At 42.4% G+C, this 19,574-nt stretch overlaps 1 protein-coding gene across 8 annotated transcripts in view; it reads left to right on the forward strand.

Annotated features, from left to right (window-relative positions):
• The window catches only part of NME7 (NME/NM23 family member 7), a 157,070-nt gene that overhangs the window by 98,595 nt on the left and 38,901 nt on the right, over positions 1-19,574 (forward strand). For all 8 annotated transcript variants that reach the window (XM_053310235.1, XM_053310236.1, XM_053310240.1 and 5 more), the window contains 2 exons: positions 5,788-5,856; positions 7,764-7,865. In XM_053310235.1, coding sequence (XP_053166210.1) covers positions 5,788-5,856; positions 7,764-7,865 — 171 coding nt within the window. The remainder of the gene's footprint in view (positions 1-5,787; positions 5,857-7,763; positions 7,866-19,574) is intronic.

Consider the following 19,574-nt stretch of genomic DNA (forward strand, 5'->3'; position numbering starts at 1 on the left):
GGGGATTAGCTGCAGGTGAGTCATACAGTTTGTGGGAGGGGCCACGTTCCTGGTGAGGCTCAGTTTGGAAGCAGCTCTTGAGAAAACAAGGCTCAGACCTTAAAGCCTTTGATTAGCTGATAATTGCAGCTGAGACCTAACTTTCAAGTAAACACACTCTATATATTCTAAATTAGTTATCATGGTAGAAAGTCAGCAGGGGAGGGAGTGCTTCCCAGTGTATTGCACGGAGAGCTGCATGTATGACTGTCTGCTTGAGGGACAGAAGTCATGGGTGTGCACTCAGTGCAAAGAGCTCCTGGCTCTCAGGGAACAAGTTCATTCTCTTAAAGCCAAGGTGGCTGACCTGGAGAAGCTCAGAGAGGTATGTGGATGAGACCCGCAGGGATGTGACAGAGGCATCCAACTCCCAGGCTGACAGCACTTCTCCTGTCAAAGAGAATGAAAGTCTCAGAGAAGGAGGACATCAGTCTGAGGAAGAGGGAAATGCTGTTTTAGAAGGGACCAATTCCTTGGGTGATGTGGCCATATTCTCTTGCCCAGAAGATACTCCTCTGGGGGCTAGTAGGGGGTGATTTGATAATTACGGGCATAGAGAGATGGGTTTGTGTCCCGCATGTACACTGTACGGTGACTTGCCTGCCTGGTACGAAGGTTGTGGAGGTCACACAGTGTCTATATTGGCTGTTAGGCAGTGCTGGGGAGAAGTCAGCTGTCATGATGCACATCAGCACCAAAAGTGTTGGGAAATGTAGTCAGCCTCAGGAGGTCCTGGAAGCCAAATTTAGGCTACTAGGTAGCATATTGAAGTCCAGGACCTCTAGGGTATTGTTCTCTGAAGTAGAACATAGGAAGCTGCCATATACTGAGTCAGACCTTTGGGCCATCTAGGTCAGTATTGTTTACACAGACTGGCAGCCTTCTCCAAGGTTGCAGGCAAGAATCTCTCTCAGCCCTATCTTGGAGATGCCAGGGAGGAAACTTGGAACCTTCTTTTCTTCCCAGAGTAACTCCATTCCCTAAGGGGAATATCTTGCAGTGCTCACCCATCAAGTCTCCCATTCAGATGCAACCAGGGCAGACCCTGCTTAGCTAAGGGGACAAGTCATGCTTGCTACCACAAGACCAGCTCTCCTCCTGTGCTACCTGTTCCATGTGCAGGACCAGCAAGACAGGCAGAGTTGAAGGATCTCAATGCATGGACGATACAGTGGTGCCGGGAGGAGGGGCTTAGATTTCTTAGGCACTAGGATAAGCTTGTACAAAAGGGATGAGCTGCACTTGAACCAAGATGGAACCCGACTGCTGGTGCTTAAAATCAAAAAGGTCACAGAACTCCTTTTAAAATGATGCTGAAGGAACTGCCAACAGGGACTGGGTGATATCTCGTTCGGCTAGCAAAATCTAAGGTGCAAGGATGCAAACATTTCAGATAAACCAAAAGGGGACAGAATAGAATCAGGAGTAGATCAGAAGGAAACACATGACAGCTGTTCAAAAAGGTCAAATGATGGTAAGGGAGAGCACATGCCAACAACAGGTAAGAGACAGGGTGTAAAGGGGTCTATCAGTGCCAGAAGCCAAGATGGATGAGCTGGAGTGCTTGGTTGCTAGTGAAAAAATACAGTGGTCATAATGGAAACCTGGTGGAATGGTGAGGATCATGGATACTGTTATTCCTGGGTACAAGCTCTACAGAAAGAACAGGGAGGAGAGGATTAGGGGTGGAATAGCACTGCATATGAAAGAAAGGATAGAATCCACCAAGCTGGAAAACCTAGGGGGACCAGAGTCCTCCACATAAACATAATGGGTAGCAATATGAGGACTGAAAGGAAATGTGTTACTAGGGATGTACTATCACAATAAAAATGCTGAGAGTGACCTGGAGCAGGAGAAGCAAATCAGAGAGGTGTCAAAGAGAGACAGAACTGAAATAATGGGTGACTTGATTCACCCTCACATAAACTGGGCAAATTCACATTCAGGTATTGACTGAGAGGCCAAATTTCTAGACATGCTAAATGACTGTGCCTTAGAATAGATGGTCACAGAACCAACCAGAGAGAAGGAAATCTTGGACTTAATGCTGAGTGGTGCCCAGGACCTGATGTGAGATGTCAGAGTTGTAGAACCATTGGGGAACATTGACCGTAGTGTGATCTAATTCAGCTTTTATGTGAGTGGAGCATGCCAAGGAATTTCAACATAGATGCATTGGACTTCAGAAAAGGAAACTTCTCAAAAATGAGGGGACTGGTAAAAAGGAAGCTGAAAGGGAAAGTCAGGAGAGTCAAATCACTCCAGAAAGCATTGAACTTATTTAAAATTGCAATAATAGAAGGACTGCACCAGTAAACTGGAAAGTAGCTAATGTAACTCTGATTTTCAAAAGGGGATCCAGGAAACTAAAGGCATATTTAAGGACAAAAAATTTAAACATATAGAAGAACAAACCTTGCTCAAGGAGAACCAGCATGACTTTTGCAAGGGCAAGTCTTGCCTCACTAACCTTTTGGAGTTCTTTGAGAGTGTCAACAGGCATGTGGATAAAGGTGATCTGGTTGACATAGTATCCTTGGACTTCCAAAAAGCTTGTGACAAAGTCCCCCACCAGGGGCTCTTGAGTAAATGTAGCAGTCATGTTAAGGAGACACTTTCAATTATGGATTGATAACTGGTTGAAGGACAGGAAACAGAGGGTAGAAATAAATGGTCAGTTTTCACAATAGAGGGAAGTAAAAAGTGGAGTCCCCCAGGGAACTGTACTGGGCAGTGCTTTTTAACATATTCAAAAATGATCTAGAAGTTGGGGTAAGCAGCAAAGTGGCCAGATTTGCAGATGAAACTATTTAGGGCAATGAAATCCACAGCAGATTGTGAAGAGCTCCAAAAGGATCTCTCCAAACTGAGAGAGTGTGTGACAAAATGTCAAACGTGGTGGAGCCAGCGTGGTGTAGTGGTTAGAGTGCTGGACTAGGACCAGGGAGACCTGAGTTCAAATCCCCATTCAGCCATGAGACTTGCTAGGTGACTCTGGGCAAGTCACTTCTCTCGCAGCCTAACCTACTTCACAGGGTTGTTGTGAGGAGAAACGTAAGTATGTAGTACACCTCTCTGGGCTCCTTGGAGGAAGAGTGGGATATAAATGTAGTAGTAGTAGTAGTAATATAATAATAATAAAGTGATGTATATTGGGGTAAAAAAACACACAACACAACTTGACATATACACTGATGAGGTATGAGCTTTTGGTGACTGACCAGGAGAGAGATCTTGGGATCGTGATGGACAGCTTGTTGAAAGTGTCAACTCAGTGCACAGCAGCTGTCAAAAAGGCAAATTCCATGCTAGGGATCATTAGGAACGGGAGTGAAAATAAAAATGCTAGTATTATAATGCCCTTATACAATTCTGTGGTGCGGCCACATTTGGAGTATTGCATACAGTTCGTTGACCATTTCCCCTTACACTGCACTCCCATCCAAAATCACATCCATGAGGCTGCTATTAGTTTTGAGAAGGAAGCTTCCGGGGTGGCTGCTTGGTTCTGGCAGCTATTGAAACTTCTGTGCTTGACTGTCCCAGCAGCACAGCTAGGAGAAAGGATATATGTGACAAACAGCTCTACCCCATAGCCCCCTTCATCTGCAGTTGGGAGTTATACTTCACCACTTCATGCACAATACACCTGTTTGAGGGAGTGCGGCTTACAGTGCACATGACATGCAATGCGTTGGGATCTGAGAATCAGCTGAAGCAGTTATAGGATCATTCCATCGCATGCTCAGAGGTGAACCAAAAAATGGTAAATGAGCTTTGTGAAAATTCACATACAATCCCAGTATGTGCCAGTAAGGTCTTTTGAAAGCTCAGAAACCAAGACTTATGTTCTCTGCATAGCTTTTTGTCCCATGGTGTAATTTGGTGGTCTCATTTGAATGAAAGCTCAGTTCTGAGCTCTTAGCTACATGGGAAGCTATTTCGCTGACCTGGACTATCCGTGGTCACTGCCACTTCACCAGTTCTCCATATGTAAAATGAGAATAATATTGGCTTGTCTGTTTTGAGTCTTGCATAGTATGCATGTGATATTATTGATTATTCATTTCATTCAAGTTTACATATAGATACACGCCCACACACTCCATCTCTTAATACCATCTGCTGAATTAGCCACCTAATAATGTGTAATGCTCCTAAGTGCTTAGATCATCTATTTGTCATGTAGTTACTCTCCAAAACATAAATACAGGTGGCCATTGTTGTTCACAGGAGATCTGCTCCCACCAATTTCTGCAGATAACAAAACCATGAATAAAGATACCTTAACCCTATGGGAATTGGGAGGTTAGGTTCCTTGAGCTTTAAAAATGCTAAAATAGCAGGGAGGGGGCAGAAATAATGGTAGAAAAGCATAGTATCTTGTTCTCCAGGATTGCCCCTCAAATCTTATGTTTCATTTTTAAAAAAATTGTAAAATAAAAGAGAGCCACAAAATGACCCTGAACTTAAAAATGGTGGCCGGAAATGACATTGCAAGTCATTCCTGATCACTCCAGAACTGTGGATAGGCGAAAATTGGCTTTATTTTATGCCTTGGATGAAGGAATTGAGAGTCTCTACGATTCACCTCTGGATACATGAAACCGTGATCCACGAGGCCATGGATAACAAGGGTCTCCTGTACTCAGTGTAGTTTGGGTTTTCTCTCTCTGTAATTTGATATAGAGTTGAGGTTGCACTGGAAGAATCAGGTTCTTATTTTTGGGGTGCTCCAGAATCCAGTCCCGTTCCTGCATTTCCAGATGGTTTCCAGGAGTGCCTTTGCCCAGCTTAGGCTTGTGTGCCAATGGCACCATTTTCTGGAGAAGGCAGATCTGGTCACAGTCAACACATTCCTCAATTATGACAAGATTGGATTACTGTTTGGTGCTTTATGTGGGGCTGCCTTTGAAGAGCATTTTGAAACTTCAGCTGATACAAAATGTAGCTGTGAAATTGTGATCAGAAGTGTTCCTTTGGCACATATTACACCAGATTTACATTGACATCACTGGCTGTCCAGTCCATTTTCATTGCAATTCAGAGTGTTGATTATCACCTTTAAAGCTGTAAACAACATGGGGCCATGATACGTAAAGGACTGTTGGCTCCCATACTATCCTGCCTATCTCTGGAGGTTAGCAGAAGAGGCCATTTTGTGTTACATTGCCATCTGAAGTATGGTTGGTGGCAGCACAGGAAAGAACATACCTTGTTAACGACTCCTAGGATGTGAAACACTCTGAGATCTGTATAGCCTCTTCTTTCCTGGTTTTCTACTGCTGGTTAAAGACCTTTTTGTTTTGGCAAGCCTTTCATCTGATTTCAGTTTGAATTTTTTTTACTTCCCACAGAGTATGGTTTTGTTTGTTGCCATTGTTTAGTGCCATGAGCTAAGTATTTTTATTATTATGTATTAATCTGGTATGAGTCACCTTGAACGCTCTGTGTTCAGAGTGGAAATGCAGGATAAACTTGTGATGAAATAATTAAAATGTATGGCATTGCCAAACAAGATTTTGCTCTCTGGTTGCTTTTCTGTTTTGTTTTTTGTTTTGTTTTAATCAGCTTATTTGGCAAAATGTGTACTGCTAATAGCCTGTGAGGAATTAATTGAGAAATGATATGAAGCCTATCTAGAATGTGTATGTGCAGGAAAGGGCAACTACAAAGCTTTTAGTGTTCTTGTTTCACTCCATGGACAAAATGATATCTTTTTTTTCCATTCTTCCTGATATGCAGTTCTACATGGACCGTGCAAATGCTGAAGAGTTCTATGCAATTTACAAAGGTGTTGTTGCTGAATATTCTGTAAGTACAGAATGTGTTGAATAGTTCCATTTTTAAAATTGATAATTAAACACCATAAGATAATTAAACATATTATACCCCCCCCCCCTTGCATCCTGTTTTTGGTTTTATCCTAGCTTAGACATCAAGAACATTTTTCGGTATGGGGAGACATTACAAGTAAGAGGGAGTATTTTATGGTAGCAGTTTCTGCAGACTAAAAGGACTCTCTAGTTATGCAGAAAGAGAGATTGCACACTTGTAAATTTGAAAGAAAAATAAAAGGGATGTGGGAGGAAAAGACCCACACTAGCCTGATATGGTCTGGGCATGTTCTCTGGACCCTAGGAACCACAGAATGCTTTCTGATTTAAAAAAAACCAGCAGCAGTGTGGGAGCAAGAGCTGACCTGCTTGAGCCTTTACTAGCTTTTAGTAAGAGGTGGCGATTAGGGCTGGAGATGTAGATTTTTTTGTTGTGGGTCTTATTTGTAAGTACTAACAGCAAACTCAGATAGATGAGTATCGATCGGTTTGGAAGTGAAATAGGGCCACCCCCCACCCTCCAAAAAAGTAATGATTTCTGCATAATTGATGAATTCTTTAGGTATGCATAAATATATATGTTTGCAAATTAAAAGAAAAAATAAGTAAATAAAAAAGTCTTGGTGAGTTTGTAGGACTTATGTGAGTAACCAAGACCTTTCAGAGTGTTGAAGGCATAGAGATAAGCAAATGGTAGCTCATCTCATTAGAGATGGGAAACTCCTGTCCTTTCTGCAGCTTTTGGGGGGGGGGGGACATGTTACTGCCACTCAGTCACAGCAACACTAAAATCCTGGATTTCTCAGCTGTATTATATAGGCAGCTCACACTTTAACTCTATGGGAGAAAAAATAAGGGCCTGAGGGAAGCAGAAGCCGGGCCAGCTGTGTGAGTATGTTGGTTAAATCTATGGTTGAGAGCAGCTGAAACCCAGAATATTGATGGTTGTTTTCTATCTAGTAATCTTTTGTTTCTGTTGTTTGGCCATTTGTCCCAGTGGGGATCTTGTAGAGTGTGTGTTGTGGGTGGAATCAGAAAGAAAAAGGAGGGAAAGGAGAAACATGGAGTTACTTCTGAATAAAGTCTTAGTTAAACCAGCATAAGATCTCTCTTTGTTTACAAGGGACGCAGCTATAAAACAATGGTGCTGGTTGAAAAGGATAGAAAAATGGAGGGGATAGATAGAATTGACATGCTGAGACCCCTAGGGTGTGGGAGGAAGAAAAGAGATTCTAATTTGCAATTTTGGTCACAGCTTTGTCTCCTGTGATTGTGGTGCATGATAGGGGAGTGCAGAATGTTCCAAGCTTGGAACATTCCGACTTGAAACAGGCTGTTTCGAGTGTTTCGAGCTTGGAAAAGAATGCCTTTCAAATGAAGGACCTGTTCCAAGCTTGAAGCAAAACAACCCTGTTCCAAGCTGGAACATTCCGAGTGTTCCAAGTGCCATTTTGGACTTCCAGAATGGCACTCGAAACATTCCAAGTGTTCAGAGCTCATTTGGTCAGAACAACCGGCTTGACCAGTTGTTCCAATGGACTGTTCCAGGTATTTGCATTCTGTTCCAAGCTTGGAAAGAGACACAAATACCGTTCTGTGTAGATCGCTAGTGCATGACAATAAATTTGAAATTGGAATATTTTCAGTCCTTCATTACACAATCCTTATCACGATGTCAATAAAGTCAAACAAAGCCCCAGATTCTCTGAAAAGAAAAACACATTCAATTAGGAATTTATCTATTGGAATTAATATAACTGAATTGGAAAATATAACACTCAGAGCTCTCAAGGATGATTTAGAATGGCAAATCTATCAATCAGTGTTCAATGTTATGTTTACAAAATCCATTTTAAAATCTGTTGGTTTTTTCCCCTGTTACAGGAGATGGTTGTAGAACTCTGCTCAGGACCTTGTATAGCTCTAGAGATTAGACAGATGGATCCTGAAAGAGTATTTAGAGACTTCTGTGGGCCTTCTGATCCTGTAAGTAACTGATCTGAGAAATTTACAGAGGGCCAAATATCTGTGATGTGGGAGATCTGAGACAGGATCTCCTGACTACTTTTGGGTTTTTTTAAAACTACTAGGACTGGTTGGTTGTGTGTGTGGGTTGTTTTCAGGGGGCAGGGGGGCACGTGCCCCGGGTGCCACTTGAAGGGGGGGCGCAATTTCTTAAAATTAAATAATTTTTAAAAATGGCCACCAAAAACAAAATGGCCACTGGGCATGCTCAAATGGCCTCTGTGAGGCCCTAGGGCATGCCACGCCTCGCAGAGGCCATTTGAGCATGCACAGTGGCCATTTTGTTTTCAGCGGCCATTTTTAAAAAAATTTTTTAAAAAATGACCACCGCACATGCTCAAATGGTGCCTGTGAGGCCCTAGAGGCCAGTGGGAGGAGGGGGAAACTTTGCAGACCCCCCACAGCCTTTAAGATGTCCCCCGAAGGGGCTACAGGTAATTTTTTTTTTAAAAAAAATTAATATAATATGTCACTGTACACATATTCAGATTGGCACTATGTACAGAGAATAAGGGCTTGTGAATACTGAGCTGAAGTTTATGAGCTAAGATTGTATCCATTTGCTCTTACTTTGCTTCTTGTGATAAGTGAGTTAAATGTGATGTCTTAATAATATGGCTATTAATGGTCAGTTTGTCTTTGAATCAATGTGAAATCCTTAGTATTAAGGCCCACTGGGAGTTTCTTGCTCTTTCTCTCATTTTTACTGTCTTTCTGAAATACTAGAATATATTCCAAGCAGTGACACAGTTTACTCTGCATATCATTTAATTATTTTCAGAGTATCTGGGAAAAGTCAAATTCTCCATTTATTTTTAAAACTTATGTAATCGTGATGCTACAATGCATAGCAGAGAATGAGACAGGCACTTCTTTTAGTTTTTCCAAGTACAACTCCGCATAATATTTGGGTATTTCATGAGCCCCAGCATACTGAAATTTGTCGTTTTCCAGCATTTTAACCTGAGCTATCCAAACAAATTAATGATAGCCCCACAATTTGGATAGTCTTAAAAAATAAATCTGAAGTGGTAGATAGGAGCTTGACCACATGTATGATATTGGTAATTTTTGTAATTTTTTAAATTTTTAAAATAAAAGTTTTCTGAAACATGTGTGTCAGTCAGATGTATGTTGGGGGGTGGCGGCGGGGGGGCGCAATTTCAGTGCTTGCCCTGGACGCCGTTTTCCCTAGTTACGCCACTGGTTGTTTTAGAAGTTTAAAATGGTTGTGTGGGGTTCCAATTTCAATCAATTTAATCCTGAGTGGTGCCTAGGACCTGGTGTGAGATGTCAGAGTTTTAGAACCAGTGGGGAACAGTGATCATAGTGTGATCCAATTCAGCTTATATTTATTTATATTATTATTATTATTATTATTATTATTATTAATTTGTTCGATTTCTAGACCGCCATTACAGAATAACTCAGGGCGGTTCACAAATATCATAAAACAGTTAAAATAAATCAGTAATCGGGAATAATAATTTGTGAGTGGAGTATTGCCAAGTAAGTTCAACACAGATAAGATGGACTTCAGAAGAGGAAACTTCTCAAAAATGAGGGCAGCAGTAAAAAGGAAGCTGAAAGGGAAAGTCAGGAGGGTCAATTCACTCCAGAAAGCATGGAACTTATTTAAAACTGCAATAATAGAAGCTGTTGTTAATTTTGGGTTTCCTGCATCACATTTGCTTGGCTGTAATGCTTTCAAAATGAATACATGCCGACATAGTAATAAATGGAATGACTGTTGTGCAATTCAGGAAGTCTCCACTGTCGTCATTGCACTATTTCCTTATTCTGAGGGCAAACATTTATCTGTCTTCTGTGTTGCCCTCACCTTGCATGCCACCCTTTGGAGGCTCATGCAGTCCCAAACTGTGTTGCTTGGCACATACCTGTTGATTTTGGCAGCTCTCAATGGAATAGCAGGTTAAACGACACAGTAATCCTGAGGTGTTCTTTTCCTACTGCTTTATTAGCAGAGATCCTCTAAATTTCGATAGGATGAATTGCATATGAAAGGAGACTAGATCCTCCGCCTCCGCCACCTCCTCCTCCTCTTTGGGCCATAGCTCAGTGGTAGGGCACCTGCTTTGCAGGCAGAAGATTCCCAGGTTTAATCCAGGTAGAGCTAGGAAAGACCTGCCTGCAGTCTTGCATATGAGTCGCTTCTAGTCAGTATAGACAATACTGATCTAGATGGACCAGTGGTCTGACTCGATATAAGGCAGCTTCCTATGTTCCTTTCCCACTTCTAAAGTCTTTGTGACTTTAGAAATATTCTGAGATACAAAATTTCAGGACATACAGTTTTCAGGTAAGGGGTCATTTGTAAATGGATTCAAACATCCTCATATTTTGATGACTCCCAATTGTCAGTTTGACTCTCTTCTTACATATATAGTCTTTGATTTGTTTTCATTTGCTGCTGACTCATTTGCTGCTAGGGTCCAAACCATTATTATTGGTTTTCTATTTATGCAGAATCACTCTTCAGAGTACAGGATGATATTCTCATTTTGAAAGCAGAGGGGGATTTTATATAAATCTTGCACTGATTGCTAAACTGAATTAGTCATGTTGAATCCTGATGCCATATCCTACATATCATGCCTCTTAACCCATACATGGCTTGCTGGATCTGTAGAACAGCATTTTCCACACACACACGTACAATGATATTCTGCAAAAGTGGAAAGCTATGATAGCAGTGGACGAGACCTATTTCCATTCCAGTTTTTGAAAGCTAGCTGAGAGACTCCAGCACCAGTGCTCTGCTGAATGAAGTAAACTTCAGGAAGACAAGGTGATGGATAAGATTAAATCTGCTATCTACTTCATCTTTGCTTGGAATAAATATACATCTATATCTATCTATCTATATTTGGACATCAACTCCTTTGCCAATTTCCATACTATTTCTAGCTTCCCCTTCCTGGAAATGAAAATTGAACAGGAGACAACTTTGCAATTTCAGATTGAGCTAGATGTGTTTGAGTTCCTGGATGTCTCTAGACATTGCAGTAAGGTTCCAGAGAGAAATGCTAGATTGCCATATCTTCCAGAAAATGTTTGCATGGTATCTTACAGGATTAAGTCCCATTCTCCCTCATGTCGATGTACTGTATATATGAAGGCTGCTGGGACATCAAACATGGGGATCTGGAGTGTGGAGCCATCAGTAATATGCCTTCATCAATGATACCTGACTGTATTTCTTCTTTTTCTCGAACCACCACTCGGTCTTGTTGTTTACTGACCAATGTTAGATGCTAGAGCTAGGCTAGCTGACTGACCATGGCTAAGCATTGACCATACATCAATGCTTAGATGTATAATGATTGTTGATAAGTCTTGTGATTTGGGGAAGGATAGAAATCCAAGTTGCTGATGAAGTCCAGCTTCCCCTCATTCAGGTTTGTAGCTGTGTGTGTGTGTGCGGGGGCAATTGCTGGATTATCAGCGGGTTCATCTCAGTATTTCTGCTTGGATGGTCCAACCATGTGTCAGGTCCTTACAATTAGAGCATGTAGAAACCTGCATTTCTCATTTTATGAAATATAATTTTTGTTTACCCTATTATACTATAGGGACATTGTTTACCCTTTCAAGCAGACATTCTGGTTAGAATTTGAAAATCAATCATCAAAATATTTAAATATGCTGCTCATTACACTCAATTCTTGAGAAGCCATTCTGACTATGACATAAAATTGAGCATCTTTTCACATATACCATGAATCAGAGCCTCAGATTTTACACACTGGCTTCATACTGTTTGCTTTTCCATGTCTTGATAAATGAGTGAGAACAGACTTTCTGGAATGGAGTCTTATTAAATCAGCATGGTCCTGTCCAATAAGATGTTTTCATTTAAACTATATTAACTTTTAGTGCAGGCCGCAGCCCTTCTGCCCCCCAAAATAAAATGCTATAGGACACTGAAATCTTGAGGCACAGCTAAAGTCCTTTTATAGGGAATTCAAATAGATGTTGAATTCTGAATTATGGTTTAACTTGCTTGAAGGAGTTAGTTCTATGCATATGAAAGCTTACACCATTTGAAAAAATCTTTTAAACATGGTCTGCTCTAAATTATATACTTCTTAAATAGGACAAATGTGCACCATTGTGCCTGTGTTTGAAATGTTACAAACACACACACCCCTTTAAAAGAAAGTATATTCTTTATCATTTAAAAAGAAATCAAAACATCTGTTTTAACAAAGTTAAAATACCAAGAACCAAAAATAAACTATAAATAACTAGTAGCAATAAAACTAAGCCATCACCACAGAATATAGCAATTCACAGAGCAGTAAAAACAGATACAACTTCAGAACATAGCATATTGACCTCATCAGCATATCAACCAATCAGCAGAAGCAGAGAATCTTCAATCCATCCCATAAGCTTCTCCAAGGAGAATGTTTACCTGGCATTCAGAAGACACATAATGAATGGGCCAAACTGGTTTTTCTTAGGAGGGTATTCCAAAGTAGTGACAGCACTACAGAAAAGGTCCTTATAGCCACCCATCAGCCTTTAGCTGATGGAGAATATGGAGCAGGACTTCAGATGTTGAGCAGAATGCATAGTAGGGAGGAACATGCCGAAGATGGTGGCTCTTAAGGTACCCAGGGCCCTAGTCATGTGGGGTTTAGGTAAGTTCTAAAGGTAAGAACTAGCCCCTTAAATATAACCTAAAAATAAATAATAGTTGCTGATACAAGCACGTCAGTTTCCAAAACCGTAAGGTAAAGTGTGCCATCAAGTCGATTTCTACTCCTGGTGCCCAGAGAGCCCTGTCTTTGGTAGAATACAGGAGGGGTTTACCATTGCCTCCTCCTGCGCAGTATGAGATGATGCCTTTCAACATCTTCCTGTATTGCTGCTGCCCGATATAGTACCAGTGGAGTTTCAAACTGGCAGCCTTCTGATTGTTCATCAAGCATTTCCCAGCTATGCCACTTAAGGTGGCTCCATAACAGTAGATAGCCTAGAATCATAATACAGAATTCTCACAGTTACCAGTGAAAGAAAGTTAAAGTCTTTGCATGTTCACAGGTGCCCTAAAGGATACAATTATTTTATACCTCAATCTCTTATCCTGTCCTGCACTTCCAATACACACACTTTTTTCAAAATATCACTTGAAAGTGCCTGTCTTTGGAAGACAAATTTGAAAAATAGTCTGTTCAGGTTGCCTGCTAATAGGAATACTGAGCCACCAGGCATTATGCTTTGCAAAAAGGACAGCCAGACATCGGTGTGTCCTTGTTTGCTGCTCTTGTGCACATAGATGATTGGTAATGCAGCCGTGACTGTTGCTAGGCCTCCTTTCCACTAAATATGAAAGCACAGTGTTGCTGGAATGCTATTTAAGGTAATTTAATCCATCATACCCCAATCTATGCCAATTCAATATTTGTTGCTCAGAGAGCAGCATGAACAACTGCACTTTAGGATGTTTGCCTCTTGTTGCTAAGCTGGTTGGCTACATTTCAGTTCATTCTGAGCTTCTGTTGCACTGTGAAGATGTTTTTGTGAGTTATGTTTCGGTATGTCATTATCTCCTTTGCTGTTTATCTTCTTGCTGCTGCTGGCATACTGACCTGACAGGCTTTACCTCATTCTCCTTCCCTGAATCAGCACACAAACTGTGTCAGCAACGGCAATGTACACAAGGTTCATTTAGTACATACATCTTGGTTTTTGAACATCTAAAAAAGTCTAAAGTATAAGGTGGGGAGAGAAACCAATTGTCAGCATCTTGTCCAAAAACTGTGCTATAGTCACAATGCTGAGCATATAACCACCCGAGACTATAAAGACTTGGGCATACTGTTGCTTAAGGCAGTATGGGGCCATCAAAGGCCAGTGTGGCTGGGGATTGTGGGAGCTGTAGTCCAAGAATGTCTGGAGGACCCACGATTGGGACCCCCTGCCTTAAGGAACAGGGTTGGATCCTGTCAGTGTTCACTAGATAGATAGATGTAAGAAAGACAAAACAAGAAGTGTGGTGATAATTGTTGTGAAAACTTTTATATATGATGAGCAGTCCACAAATAAAAATAAAAATAATGAATCCAAGATGAATCCATGATACAAGTAGAATTCTTATATTCACCATAATGCTGAATTGGGCCCAGTGCTCATTTTGTCCACTTCTTTGCCTTTTGGCACAATCCTCCATCCATTTACCACACCAAAGCTACCCCTCTCCCATGTACATACATGAATTAATCCGCATCCAACAAACGGTCTTTCTAAGCTGTCAAGCCTGAATGGCAATGGCTGACATCCATAGTTTTGAAGAGTTCAGATAACCCCGCTCCCCCACTCATGCAGTTGGGGGGTGGTGGACAGGATTTGTCAACTACCCCTTTCCTCAGAAGACCTACAAAAATATGTCCTTAAAGGTTGCACAGCCCTTGGGGATCTATTTTTGCGTAGCACAGAGTGCTTCCAGAGGGAAGGGAGGTTGTTGAAATGATTCTTAACTATGTTACTGAGAACTTTTGTAGCAAAGTGGCTAGAAATAACTGTTAACCTGGGAAGTCCGCAGTTCAAAGTTCATCTCTGCTGTGATCCCACAATGTGGTCTTAGATGAGCCATGGTCTCTTAGCCTCATACCTACAATGTTTAGATTATAGCCCAGTTTAATCATGCAGGTTGTTACAAGTGTTACTTCAATGTTCTCTATAAAATATATTTTTCCTGCTGCATATGTTTTTTATTTAAGTGTAAAAATAACACAAAATACTTAAAGATAACGGCTCACATCCAGCACAGCATTAGGAAGCAGATCAGGAGCTGGGCCCTCGCAAAGTGTTTTCTGTGGAGTTCGGCCAGCATGTTGCTAATCAGCAGAGTGCACAAATGGGGTGAGGGGCAATTTCCGCTGCTCTCCCCTGCCTCCAAATGTACTATTTGGCTTCCAGGAATCTGTCTTGAGTGTCATGTGATCCTCATAGACATATTGCTGGAAGTCAAACAGTACTTTGGGAGGCAAGGGAGAGCAATGAAAATGGCTCCCTCCTTCCACTGTGTGATCACTCTGCTGCTTAGCAGCACACTGACTGCATCCTCCCTGCAAGCAGGGGCGGAGCCACCGTGGGGCAAATGGGTTCAAAGAATCCAGGCCGCCACCAATCAGGGGCCGTGAGCGCAGCCTCAGACATGCCCCCCACATCTGGCGTCAGACACGGGGGCATTATTTTGGTCCCAAAGGGGGCCACGTCGCTCCATTTCCTAGAAGCCATTTGCAGCCCAGCCGGCAAGGCGAGCGGACGGCAGGGAGTTCTCCCGCCACCCGCTCGCTTACTTTAGCGAGCGGGCGGCGGGAGAACTCCCTGCCGTCCGCTCGCCTTGCCGGCTGGGCTGCAAATGGCTTCTAGGAAGCCTTTCGCGCACGCGCGCGAAAGGCTTCCTAGAAGCCATTTGCAGCCCAGCCGGCAAGGCGAGCGGACGGCAGGGAGTTCTCCCGCCGCCCGCTCGCTTACTTTAGCGAGCGGGCGGCGGGAGAACTCCCTGCCGTCCGCTCGCCTTGCCGGCTGGGCTGCAAATGGCTTCTAGGAAGCCTTTCGCGCACGCGCGCGAAAGGCTTCCTAGAAGCCATTTGCAGCCCAGCCGGCAAGGGGGAAGGGGACGGCAGGGAGTTCTCCTGCCGTCCTCTGGTAATGGGGGTAGTTTTGGAAAGAAGGGGGTGGCGGGGGACCTCTGGGGAACTTCAGGGGGCGGCCGCCAGCCGAGGGGGACTTAACTTGAAGGGGGCGGCAGGGACTGGGAGCGATCCTGCCGCCCCGATGGATACGAGGAGCCCGCGCCAGGAGATTGAAGCGGGCGGCACCCTGCCGCCCAATTAGTACAAGAAATACGTTTTTTTACTGGAAGGGGTGAGTAGAGCCCCCCTGTTTTTATTGGAACCCCTCACCCCAGTGCCGGACCGGTTCCGTGCACACCCCTAGCGCAGGCCAATCTCCCTTCCAAATGGGGCCGCGCAGCCCCGTTTGGGAGGGAGACCAAGTCCCCCGCGACTGATGTCAGATGCAGGGGCGTGGCTAGCCTGGGCCCTGCACCTGATGTCAGATGCGGAGGGTGGGGCCAGGGGGCCGTGGTGGCCGCACACAGGCCACCTCCAGCCTCCCTATGCTACTGCCTGCAAGGGTGCAGCTCCTGCTCCGCCCCTCCCCAAATGCTGCTCTGGATGTCAGCCAGTAATTATATTCACAGTAATGCAAATATATTGTATTCAGTTAGTGTTCTGGTATAATTCCACATCGGAGGAATTAATATAACTTATCTGACTGTGAAACAAATTAACATATTTAATTAGCAGAGCAGTTTTGCTTCCTTAGTTATTTGTGATTACAAATAATTTTGTGGCTCTTCACATAGCACCAAGGCAAGCAAAGGGTAGGAAAAAAACTGATTTCATTCCATGCCTGACCATTATCGGTTAGAGTAGAAAACAGATCAATAAGAGGCTGCAATTAGTATGTCATGCTGTCTGTGGAGGCCCCAGTGGAAAGGATTTGATTGAATTGTTTAAATGTTATTTAGGGTCAAACATCTGATTCCGGTATTACATTTTTTTGAAAAAAATTAATGTTAGCTGTTGCAGATCTAATGAAAAGTTTGGCTTTGGGGGTTTCACCAGATGTTGCTGACATGCTCTTAAGCCTATCTTTAAAAAATAGAAAGGTAGCAGAGAACAGAGGTTTTAAAAAACAACAACACATGATTCTCAGTATGCTAAACTCTGCACCCAGCCCCACACGCCATGCCTTTTCTGCACTTGCCCAGAACTGTGGAATATCACAGCCCTGGCGATAGCTAAGACTGCACAGCTCCTGCCTCACTGGCTTCTTTCCTGCCTGCAAGCTCATTATGCTGTTCCTTTGTCTTTGTCCTTGGCTGACATACATGTATTCCTGGGCTCCATATGTGCTTTATCACAATAGGGAACCCTTTAGAAACAAACTACTGCTGTGGAACAAATCCCTTCACAAATTGTACTTTTCCTACCAATAATCTACTCTGTGTTTTCCTATAATGGTGAATTTTGCCAAATCAGGAACATGGGAACTCCTCCACCTCCCTGGCTTCTTATCTGTGCTACCATTTCCCTTGAGGAACAGGATGGGGGCACAGAGGGTGTGTTCTGAAACATTTGTTCAACAGAGTAGCCTATAATGTGGTATTCTCTGTTATGAACTGGGTACATCTGCAAAGCTCTTATTTAAAGGACTGGATGTGCTGCCTCATAGGTGCTTCCAGAAATTTAGGAAGGCATGATTTAGGGCTGCACAACACCAGCCCTATTGCATCATCCCTAACTATTGCCCACTGTGGCTGGGGATGATGGGAGTTGTAGTCCAACAACTGCTGGAGGGACAAAGTTGTGCAGCCCTTATTTGACTGCACCTGCTTCAACATGTACCCCAGATCTGGATTAAAGTCTAGTTTTGATATTATTATTTTTAAGTAGTTTTGCAGTGATTATTGGGAAGAGTGTGGTTCTCTGCATGTAGGACATTATGACAGCAATACATTTACTAGATGGCAGAGACCTTGAAAAAGCAGCATTTTGTCAAAATAAAAACATTTCATATTGCTTCAGTCATAAAGAAAAGAAACCATAGTGTTTGTGCATAAGATAACCCATATTACGACATCACTAGGCCCATTCACACATTATGAGAGCCAGCGTGGTGTAGTGCTGGACTAGGACTGGGGAGACCCGAGTTCAAATCCCCATTCAGCCATGATATTTGCTGGGTGACTCTGGGCCAGTCACTTGTCTCTTAGCCTAATCTACTTCACAGGGTTGTTGTGAGGAGAAACTCAAGTATGTGGTACACCGCTCTTGGGCTCCTGGGAGGAAGAGCAGGATATAAAATGTAAAAATAAAAAAATAAAAAATAAAATGTTCAACACTCATACGATTGTATAGTATACACAGGTGCAGATCTAAACACAGGGGCAGTCATTCACATGCTGTGTTGAACACAGGCACAGAAGTATACTTCCTACCTCTACCATGCATTTGAAAGAACCCTTATCGAGGTTCACTTTTAAAATGAACGCAGGTACAGTCGTTCACACAAACACATGTGCGAGTGTACAGACATCTGTACACTTCTACAGCATAATGTCTAAATTGGGCTACTGAGTTGCAAGTTATTTCATTCACTTTTACACTTCCCCAGGCATGAAAGATTGGTTTAACTTATTATCTCAAGTTAGTAAGAAGTGTATGTCTTAAGTGATTTCCATTTAACTGAGAGAGAAATGGTTCTGTCTGATGAAGAAATAAAGCTACATATGGAGTATTATAAATGGCAGTTTACTAAGTAGTCATGACATTTATGCAATCATGTGACTTAAATCTGTAATACGCAGATTTCTGTAATGTTTTGCAGCTATCCTACTCACCTAACGTTTGAATGATGCTTGATTTTTAAAGGCAGAAACATTTTTAAATGTGTATTTTTTTTAAAACAGATTTTAAAATTTAGAAAATAGGTCTATCGGGTCCATCAGCCATAATTAAGAATGGGCTCTCTTATTTAGAGGCAATGTTACTGAATGCTGAGGATGGATATCATCCTATTCCACTGGGTCCAGTGGGCACTTGGGATTTTAGATACTTTTTTTCTGTTGAAGAATCAGGACAGCTCACACACACCTTTATTGGTGAGACACTTCCATTTGTATTTCTGCTGAAGCTATATTGTAAGAGGTCTTCAAGAGGTAAATGTATGCCATGCATTCTGTCCTAGAGGAAATCATCTTGGAAGCCCCTTGCAATGGCTGACAGTACCTGGAGCAGCTGCAGTATGATGCTTTAGTCTCTGGCTGCTGTCTCTTTTGTCATATGAACCTTTAATTAAACAAAGCCTTTTAAAAAAATGAATGTGAAATATAGGTGACTAAATGAATGTTTGGTAGATGAATAATTTAGGGTTTGCTCACTGGTCTGTTCAGCATGCTTCTTTTTTCTGCTGCAGGGCAACCTGAGCAGAATTTTGATTAGTTTATTTCCTTGCAGTATCGCAAACATCACTGACTAACCAAATATAGTATTTTTTTAAAGAAAGGAGCAAAACAATATTAGATTTCCCTTTCTCTCACTATTTTGTACAGGAACCAGTATGGGAAGGCAAAGGAAGGCAGTAGCAATTCCAGGCTGCTCTAAGATTAGGAAGATGCTGGCACTGAGCTAGGGACACACACTTTCTTTCTCTGCCATTTCCCACCTTCTGTAGCTGTGTTCTGGGTATGTGTGCCTATGTGCTTCTTTGTCTCATCCAACCAGTTTGGAGGTTGCTAGCTCAGCTTTTGATGGCTGGAAGGAGCAAGGCACTTTCTCTCTCCAGCACCCCAGAGCCCTTGGATTTTCAGAGCTCTGTGAGAATGTTAGGGGGAAACCATTACTCACCTAGCTAGATAGCAAAGGTAGGTTTTGTTCTCCAGAATAGTGCAATGAAGTTCAAAGGTTGCTTTTAGGGATGTGCACGAATCTGTTTTTTGATTTGATTCGTGCTTTAATTGAATCACCCCTGATTTGTTTTGTGTCTGAATTTGCCCCCCACCGAATCACCCGAGATTCAATTTGGATTCGATTCTATTTGGATTTGGATCAATTCACACTACTTATA

The sequence above is a fragment of the Hemicordylus capensis genome, chromosome 3 (genome assembly GCF_027244095.1).
Source record: "Hemicordylus capensis ecotype Gifberg chromosome 3, rHemCap1.1.pri, whole genome shotgun sequence".
Taxonomy (NCBI): domain Eukaryota; kingdom Metazoa; phylum Chordata; class Lepidosauria; order Squamata; family Cordylidae; genus Hemicordylus; species Hemicordylus capensis.